The 10,548-nt window shown below is 32.2% G+C and overlaps 2 protein-coding genes across 2 annotated transcripts; one reads left to right on the top strand and one right to left on the bottom strand.

The window, feature by feature from the left end:
- On the top strand, positions 1–795 carry LOC111994352 (dehydration-responsive element-binding protein 2A-like). Its single transcript, XM_024026226.1, has one exon. The coding sequence runs from the start codon at positions 1–3 to the stop codon at positions 793–795; it is 795 nt and encodes a 264-aa protein (XP_023881994.1).
- A 5,770-nt stretch (positions 796–6,565) lies between these two features.
- LOC112009404 (uncharacterized) lies at positions 6,566–8,253 on the bottom strand. The gene is made up of 2 exons (XM_065766942.1): positions 6,951–8,253; positions 6,566–6,849 (listed from the first exon to the last, which is right to left on the bottom strand). The coding sequence occupies exons 1-2, from the start codon at positions 8,251–8,253 to the stop codon at positions 6,566–6,568; spliced, it is 1,587 nt and encodes a 528-aa protein (XP_065623014.1).
- Between the last annotated feature and the right edge of the window lie 2,295 nt (positions 8,254–10,548).

The raw sequence follows: 10,548 nt of genomic DNA, 5'->3' as shown, positions 1-10,548 counted from the left end.
ATGGGTTATCTTGATCAAGGTGTGCCCATGGAATCTTCGAAGAAGAGGAAGACTAGAGGTGAAGGATTGTCTACGGCTGAGACCTTGGCCAAGTGGAGGGACTATAATGCCCAGCTTGAGTCTTCTGGTGGTGATGCGAAACCTACTCGTAAACATTCCAAAGGGCCAAAGAAGGGGTGTAAGAAAGGAAAAGGAGGGCCTGAGAATTCAGGGTGTAATTACAGAGGGGTTAGGCAAAGGACTTGGGGTAAATGGGTTGTGGAGATTTGCGAACCAAATAGGGGAAAGAAACTCTCGCTTGGGACTTTTGATACTGCAGATGATGCTACATCTTCTTACGATGAAGCTGCTAGGGCTATTTATGGTGCCTCGGCTAGACTTAATTTTCCAGAGTTTGTTTCCACTGTGTCGGGTCCTACTCCTGCAAGATTTAAGGCTTCTGCTAATGAAGAAATTCAATATGCTGTCATGGAAGCTGCTAGTTTGGTGGAGACAAATGTAAAGGATGAGTCTACTGCTATGCCAAGTACAAGTAGTTTGGTAAAGGATGAATCTACTGGAGATAATGGACAGAAGGAATTGCTGGCTTATTCTAAAAATGAGTTATTTGATGATGCAGAACTTACAGCACTATTCGAAGATATTCCTCTTGACTTCACGTATTCAGTACTGGATTTTGGTTTTGATGTGAATCAACTTGGATTCCCTGACATTGAAGCTGACATGCCAAGTTTGGTGGACACAGAAGGAAAGGATAAGCTTGTAAATGAATATTTTGATGCGGATGTGGAATAACTTGGGATAGGGAATTTAGCTTGTTGACTTCATGTAAACAAAGTTTTGATCATTATTTGTGTTACTTACTGAAAATTTTGGGTAGGTATTTGTATTTTCTTACCGATTCTGATTCACTATATAATTGTTTTTTTTTTTTTAACCTCACTGTTCTTTGTTTTTTCCTCAACTGATAGGTTGCTCTATGTTTCTATAATTTCCTGTTAATGTGTTTCTATAATTGCTACACGGTAGAGGTAGTGTTAACTCTGAATACACATTCCTATGGTTGGTGATGCTGTCAAGATCAATTATTTTCTATTTAAGTTTTTGTTTTGAATATTTAATGCTTTTTACAAATGGTACATTTGGGAATTTTGATTGTTATACTAGGTTATTTGATGTGTTTTGGTTCAAGATGTTCATCACATCTGGAATATTCATTAACTGCATTTGAATCAAATGGAGGAACTGAACTGGGATGGCCTTGAACTAGGAGATTCAATTCGTCTATTTAGGGGCTTCTGTCAAGTAAATGAGATTGATGGTTCATTGTGGATGCTTCGTGGTATGGCTCAAAAGATGCTAAGAGCTTTTGTACTGCTTTTTTTTGCAAAATAAACAAATCCCTGTTTAGTATGTTTGTTGCTTGATTCTGAGGGTTGATGTGCTGATAGAACAATCTAAGCTGCTGGTTGGTAAAATTAGTGGAAGTACTTTATTTGGTGTATCTATTTGTTTTCTATGGATGTAGTTAGACATGAATTTTCTTATATGTGTGTGTGTGTTTCTCTTTTAGATATGAATTCATTTCTTCTGAGTCAGATCACAAAACCACAAATTCTATAACCCATAGTTTATTGTATTATTGTTTACTTGTTATGCTAAAGTTGCTTTCTATGCCAGGAGCATTAGTTTTAAAATAACTTTGTGAATCTTTCACAAAAATTGAACCTTCTATTGAGGTGGAAGCGGTTATTTGGTAGTTTCAGTTAGGACACAAGTGTAAGTGAAATTAGCTGATTATTGAGTCTCTACCCACTAACACTCATGTTCACTGAGAATATAGAACGAGGAAAAGAACCTCCCTTGATTTTGCAATTTCTTCTTCACAAAAAACTGGACCAAACGCCACTATAGGTACTAAAAACACCACTATAGGCCCATTTTGGCTATGGTGGCGTTTTACAAAAATGCCACTATAGGACCGCCCTATAGTGGCGTTTGCAAACACCACTATAGACCATTTTTTTTTTTTTTTTGAAAATGGCTATAGTGGCGTTTGACAAACACCACTATAGGTCTATAGTTATGGTACAATAGTGGTGTTTGTGAAACGCCGCTATAGCCTCTACAAACGCCACTATAGCCAAAAAACCACCAAATAATTGAAAGAATTTTTTTTTGACGTGGAAAATTATTTTTTAATTAAATTAAAAGATACAAAACAAAATGGATAAATAAAACAAAATACAAACACTAGCTAACCTAGCAAGTTCAAAATGAAATACAAACCCACCTAAAAAAATTCAAAATCAAACACAACATGCTCACATCCAAAAAATTTAAAAAAAAAACAAATAGCAACTCCAAATACAAATTCTATAGCTATCCCAGAAAATTCAAAATGAAAACACAAACCCACCTAAAAAAATTCAAAATCAAACACAAAATGCTCACATCCAAAAATTAAAAAAAAAAAAAAAAAAAAATAGCAACTCCACCCCACACATTCAGCCGCCACAGCCCAACCTGCAAAAAGAAATCGTCAAATTGATCAAAAATCTCATAGACCCACGAAGAAAAGTTGACAACAAACAAGGAATAGACCAAAATTACTATCAAAAATAAATAGACCAAAACAATCATAAATTTAAAAAAAAATGCTTACTTGCAACTATACAACCAATGGCTTCAAACACACATTTACAAATTTGAACAAAATCAATAAGCTACAACACCATCTGCAAATCCAAAACCCACAAACATTAACACCACACAAATAAAACAAAAGAAATAAAATTAAAATGGAGAGGAAGAGAAAAGTATCAGTTCATGTGTGAAGTGAAAGAAGAGTTAAAGAAAAAGAAAAGAAGAAAAATGGAGGAGTGGAGACAAGGGAAAAAGAAGGAAAGAAAAAAAAAAAAAAAAAGAGAGAGAAAGGAAGTCTCAGACTTGCAAGTCTTAGACAACAAAAAAAAACCAAAAGAGAAATTAACTAAGTCTGAAGGCTTTGGTGTGGTAGGGGTGTGCATGGGTCGAGTTGGGTCGGGTTGAGGGGATTTTTTTACCCAACCCACCATGGTGGGTCAAAAAAATTTAACCCAACCCAACCCAACCATCACATAAGTCCAACCCACCCATATGGGTCGGGTTGAACCCATTGGTTTGACAAATTATTATTATTATTATTATTAAATTGAGTAGAAAAAAAATATAAATATTAACATATTAAAAAAAAATCCAAAGATTAGTATCAATGTAACTCCTTAAAGACAAATAACACTAATGACTAAACAAAAATAGTAATTTACTAGGATTTGTGTGAAGTAATTGCCTTTTATATGGGATAGGAAGAGCTGGTTATTTTAAAAAATTTATTAATTATATATATATATATATAATTAGTATTAGTAAGAGGAACTGAGGAAGTTCTGCTCTGCAACTGGTTTTTTGAAAAATTATTAAATATATAATATATATTTAAATATATATAAGTGCCTACAGCTAGTTTAAAAAAAAATTTATTAATATATAATATATTTTAAATATATATTAAATATGGGTGGGTCGGGTTGGGTTTGGCGGGTTTGTAATTTTACGACCCAAACCCAACCAACCCGACCCACTATAAAAATAATTTTTGTAACCCAACCAACCCACCAAGCCTAAAACCGACCCAACCTGGCGGGTCAGGTCAAGTTGGGTTTGCGGGTCGGTGGGTTTTTTGCAACCCTACGTGGAGATAAGAAAGAGATATGGGAGAGTGGGGGTAGGTGGGTTTTAATGTTTTTTTAATTATATATATATTATATATATAATATAAGAGAAATGATAAGTATGTATGTGTGTATATATATAAATGATATATCCACAATATTTTCACAATATTTTTACAATAAATTTTAGTGACAAGTTGTTACTGGTTGTTATTGTTAGGGCAAAAAAGTAATCTTAGTGCTAGATTCAAATTTGAACCAATAACAACTAACCACCTATGATTTGTTGTGAAATATATGTAGACGTAGCATCTCTCATACATAAAAAAAAAAATATATATATATATATATATATATATAAAGAGAAATGATATTTCAACAACATTTTCACAACAAATTTTAAGTGACAGATTAATACTGGTTGTTATTGTTAAGGCAAAAAAGTAATCTTAGTATAAGGTTCAACTTTGAACCAATGACAACTAACCATCTATGATTTGTTGTAAAATATTGTAAAAATAGTACCTCTCATTTATATAAATATATATATATTATATATATTTTATTTATATTATATTCAAATATTTGAAATATGCCATAAAATAAAATATTCTAAGCATATTACATAGCTTTCTTTACCGTTGAATCCCATTCAGTTTTAGTTTGTGTGTGTGTGTGTGTGGGTTTTTTTTTAAAGGAATATTGTAGAATATGCCATAGAATATTCTATGGCATATTCTGCTGTATTTGTTTAAGATTGAACTCATACGGTTGGTTTTTTTTTTTTTTTTTTTTTTTTGAATGTTGTAGAATATTCACTTTTTGGACCTATAGTAAATGCCACTATAGGTCCTATTCCAAACGCCGCTATAGATCCCATATTTTAATTTTTTTCTTTTTTTGTGCTGGATTTTTTTTTTTTTTTGGGTGTTGGGCTATAGTGGCATTTTGCAAGTGCCACTATAGGTCATACTCTTGCAAATGCCTATAGTGGCATTTGTCAAACGCCACTATAGGCCCTATTGTTACAAGGGCCTATAGTGGCGTTTGTCAAACGCCACTATAGGACCTACCCAACTGAAAAATAAATAGAAAGTGCCTATATTAAACACTACTATAGACCAGAATCTATAGTGGCGTTTTAAAAATGCCACTATAGGCCATTGGAAATGCTACTATAGACCTATTTTTTAAAACGGCACTATAGACCATTGGAAACGCTGCTATAGATATGCCTATAGCAGCGTTTATATAAATCACATAGTAATTTGTTTTGCTTGAAAAATGACTTGGGTAAAACTAGAAACACATTTAAAAAATAAAAAATAAAAAAAAATCTAAGGTAAATAGATACGCTTGATCATTGCATTAATTAGCTTTTGTTCATTAGAAGCACTCTCAACTAAAATGGCCGTCCAGAAGGTAATTTGTTATGGAAATCTCTCAAGGGTTTTAAGTCAATGAATTTTAATTACACTAATTTTTCATAAGATGAATTTGTATCTTTCTATGAAAAATACTAAAGCTACTATTAAATTTGAAAATTAAGGTTTAGAATCCTAGTATTGGCTTTTTATAAATTTTAACAAATTGATTGAGTTAAGTCTAAGTGATAATTAGCCGATTACAATCCAACAAGGATAAAATAATAAATGGGAAAAACTCTTTAAAGCCTAACCTAATAAACTAATCTTTTTTTCTTTTTCTTTTTTGATACCAAAGAAAACATAAGGATACAGGACACAAATTAAATTACATAAAGATTTGGGGAGATCCAACAGTAGTGGATCGGAAATTTTGTAGTTAGAGAAGCTACTTTTAACACATTACACAGGGTAGCTTTAGGTACAAAAATGGTGTGAAAAGTTAAACCCTACTGTGTTAGAAAGTACAACTGCGGGATAAGTTGTTGAAACACTACTCGCTCCCACACCAAAAAAGCCAACCATGTTGTAGTGGGGCACAAGACTATAACCGCCTCAAAAAAAGAGGAAAAAAAGGACTTGACAAATAAAAATTTCTGTTGGAGAAGGCTCTAGTTATATAACTTATTTACACGATGTCATTAACAGAGTTTCATATTTACTCACATGCTACCTTGCTTTCAGAGTTGGCAACGGCTTCATAGATTTCTTATTTTTCACAACTTGGTTATAACTTTTAAGAATCGTATGGTAGCTAGAACACCTTCCAAAAAATACTACCGAGGGAAGATTCAGAAACAATGAATAATTATACCATCACAATTTACAAATAGTTCAACTATAGTTGGTATCATCTAATGTTTCTAACAGAGATATTCATGATTTAGATCCTCCCTCTTTTATTCTAACTATCAAATTATAAAAAGAAAAAAAAAATACTACAAATAGCTCTAATTATTCATCAAATTTTGATTTAATTTTCATTTTTTTAGAGTGGTAGAGAGGTTTGAATCATGGACATTTCTATTAGAAACATCAAAATGTGCCAATTGAGCAGGAAAGACTTGTGACTTTTGAAATTAAACATATAACAATAATTTTAAGTAGGACTTCTAGATCTACCGCAAATAGGGAAAGAAATCATGTAACCAATTTTAGATTTAATTTAAAATAAAATAATAATTGAAATAAAATTAAATAAAATCAATGAACAATAATCCTTTCTGAATTGGCATGGTGTTGGCACCAAAAGGAAGCCAATTGAGCCAAAGGATTCAATTTTTTTTTTTTTTTTTTTTTTTTTTTTTTTTTTTTTTTCCACTGGACAGTTACTTGCTGCATAGCACAACATCTCCACCCACACGCTGCAAATGATGTTCCATTTGTTTTCCTTGCTCATCAAACTCCTGGCGAGTCTTTGTGCATCTTTTAGTACATGCCAATTAGATGTGACCATGGTTCCTTTCTTTCATCCGAGTCTGATTCTTCGGGAAGTTCTTCCATCCTGAGAATCCTACAAGCTTCTCCTTCACCTTTTACTAAGGATGGTCTAGTTCTTAGAAGTATCATGAGTTTGGTGTAGGTATGTTGGAATATGATATTTGCTGTGGTGGAGTAAAACATGTGAGGGCGCATTACAAGAACATACATCATGTAGTTTGATAACAATTTACCCATCTCAATTTGAGAGTTTGTAACACCATATTGAACATCTGAATGGTAACAAATGTCTGTTGCAATGTGCCATATGATAATGCTCTTATCAAAATCTCTCTTGACACTCCATTTGAATTCATCGTTGAGGCATGCATACCTTTCAAGTGCCAATGACCTCTTTGTGTGACAGGCTTTGAATTTCTTGCATTATCTACTCTTTTCATTTCATGCACTATAAGTTCTTTCAATTTCTTAGGGAATTCCACACGTGTCCTATTCCAGGCCTTTCTTAGCTCCATGTCGATGCCGCTAAACTTGATGATCCTACTATATTTCAAATGCTTGTCATGAAGACAAAAGCTCAACAAATTGAATTGTCCCAACAAATTGGACCATCTTTTCCACTCACTTGACTTTGGGCCAAGTACTCGCAAGCATTGCATCACCACTGGCATGTTATGGTACCTCATCATTTTGAGTATTGCCCACTCTGTGAAAGGTAGTAGTATGATCTGATAAAGCTCAAGAACAACTCCTCCAATCAGCAACACATAGGTGAATACAAGATATTGAAGTTTAACTTTAGCACAGGCATGGCTAGATAAGATTGCTAATCCACATAATGCAGAAACTAAACTCAAGAAACTAATGATACGGAGAATACAACCTTGCCATGTATATATAATAGGTGCCTTCGTATAGAGCACATCATACATGAAGCCAAGTTCAGAATCTGTAATTCTAAGGACATCCTCAGCTGAATATCCATCAATGGACATCCATTGAAGAGACTCATATAAGGGCTTGTAGAGCCAATTCTCAAGATGAGGCTTCAAGCAGCTAAACCGATAATATGCCTTTAAGATCAATTCCACACCACGAATGCTTTCTGGTAATTGTCGTAATAAAGTAGGAACATTTTCTTCTTGATCAAATTCTGAAATACTTATGCCAGATTCACCTGTGAGTGCTGTACTCAGAGCCCATACTGTCTCTCCATACTTACTTATACCGGCCAAAAACATTAGCAAGAAAAGAAATGAGAAAGAAGAGTGCCTATCCCAAAACCGAACAATGATCAAAATTACCACGCCTACTTGGATGAGTAGGCCAAGAAATTGCCTCAATCCCAAACGATTGTCTTCGATTGAGAGGGCAGTTATGGTATCTGGGCTTCCAATTTGCACAAAGATAAGTGGTGCCAACAACCCTTTCAGCTTCTGTTCACTCAGATCAAATTGCTTGGTATCTATATCAGTGAGCTTGCCTATAGCAATCTTTGCAACATAATTTGACAGCAAGTAAGCTGACCATATTGCAAATCTTATACCAATGCCAGGAATGTATCTTCTGCGGCTACCAAAGATAGTGAGGATGATTTGCAAGACAAAGCTCACTAGTACTAGCACTTCGATGTTCCAGTCCACCCATAATTCCTTAAAGTAACCTACGCTCACCATGATCTCTCCTTTTGACAAATAGTAGAAATGCTGCAAGAAGATGAAGAAAGCTTTAATTAAAAGTATTGGCGAAGTACATCTACGAAACCTATATACGTGTAGGAAAATTATAAAATTATTATAAATTTACTATAAAGAGCTTATAAACTTAAGTGACAATAAATGTAATTGCTATAGGTCGACTTAAACCATTTTAAAAAGAAAATAGTGATTCTCCAAAAAAAAAAAAAGATAGTAACAATTTATAAAATTTATTAAATATATTTGTAGTCCTTTATGCCTCTCATAAATATAATGAGTAATTTTAGTATCATAACGTCACTTATAAAATACCATAACTTTTACCACAACTAACTTACTTGTCAGACTATAATTAACTGTATATCATTTTCATATAAACCATTATTTTTTCTCCCCTACTCACAATATATCATGTGGATAATTGTGACATTTTATATGCTCTTAGAATTTTTTAAATATATATAATTGATATGTTGCCCCCATTCTCAAAAAAATAAAAAATAAAAAAAGAAATCTTGCCCCCAGCTTATAAACCGACCATAATAAAGAATTGCAATTAATATGAATGTCGCATTCCATTCATCTATTGTGAACTAGCTACCATCATTTAATTTCTTAGACTAAAAATATAGAAAATGATTTAGTTACAGACCTTCTTTTAGACTAAAAGATAAAGGACTAATTTGGAAATATATTTTCCAATATCATCTACGACAATCATTACATCCATTACTAAAAAGAAAAGGGGCGGATTTTAAAAATAATAAATAAATAAAACTTAGTTAGTTTTGCCCCCCCTGACAGAAAAGAGGAAGCAGGTTGTTAAAATATATATATAATTTGAACGAGGACAACAGATTAATAAGTCTCTCCCACTTTCAATATGTTTGCAAAAAATAATTTTCAAAAATAATATAAATTGATATAGTAATGAATGCAATTAGTAGTTCATCAACAATATAATAAATAATTAGTTTAATTACTTTTTTGTCATAAATTTGAAAACTGATATATTTGTTGAAATTTGAAAACTTACATATAATATATCTAAAATCGCTTGACATTTAATGTCTTTGAGACTTCTTTTTTTTTTTTTTTTTTTTTTGGTTGAGAATAATTAATGGCCTTTGAGACTCTTATACAAATGATAATAAGGTTTTAATTGCATAATATATATGAATGATTTTGCATAAATGTGAATCCTCAATCCTATCGTATTTTTCTTAATTTGATAAATGTTGACACTTAAGGGCATCTTTTTGAACACTACTTCATTGTTTATTATTTTTCCTTTTGTCACATATTACCAAACTATCACAGATGTTCATAAATGTATAAACTAAATAATATGTGTACTTTTGTATATTTCTGAATCCTAATGGATTCGTATTTTATTTTATAATATTTGATCAATTATTTGGATCTTATGGCACTAACTCCTTGTTAATAATTTTTAAACTATCACCTATGCTCATAAATGTCAATATCTCTTAGTTTTTTATTTTATTTAAATATCTTAGTTGGTTTAAAAAATTTATTCATGTTAGGTTGTATAGTACTATATGTTGCTTTAGGTCAATTAAATCCATCTTAAAAGATAAAGACTTAATTAATTAGGGTCTGGATTAATTCAAAGTCCTCTAAATCAATATATAAGAAATTAAAGTACAACCACCTGCAATACCTAAGATTACTAAAGACATATGTGCAGCTTAACATTAATATAAAAATAAAAATAAAAATAAAAAAATCACATAATTTAGAGAGAGAGTAGCTTTATGATCAAAATGAAACTAATATAATTTTGAGAATTCGGTAACAATTAAAATAGTAACATGTTAGAACCTTGAAGTTTGATGAGCACCCTATCATAGTTAAACAAAATAGTAACATCTTCCGTTAGTACTAATCACGCTCACTACTAAAATTCTTGCTCTAATTCAACTTCTCTTGGCTAAAGAGTTTGGATTACGCATCTTGTTGCAAGGCCAACTTTAGCCTTTATTTTAGGCTTTGCATATTTTTCAATCGCTTCCTATAATTAGTCTGTTTCAAGGCCTGCATGCAGAAACTGGGATAAAGATCATAAAGTGCAAGGGTATTATACTTTTTTCTTTTTTCCTTCTGGAAAATAAAAATTGAATGAGCAATGGTCTTTGAAGGGCTTGTTATTACTTAATAGATTTAGACCATTGTGTAAATGTAAACTTTATCTAGAGCACCAAAACATGATCAAGCTTCCAAACATAACCTCAAATGTGCAAAAACAAATTA

Source organism: Quercus suber, unplaced genomic scaffold, assembly GCF_002906115.3.
Source record: "Quercus suber isolate HL8 unplaced genomic scaffold, Cork oak 2.0 scaffold_759, whole genome shotgun sequence".
Lineage (NCBI taxonomy): Eukaryota > Viridiplantae > Streptophyta > Magnoliopsida > Fagales > Fagaceae > Quercus > Quercus suber.
Note: the sequence above shows the minus strand (reverse complement) of the source record. Positions and strands in the feature narration are given on the sequence as shown.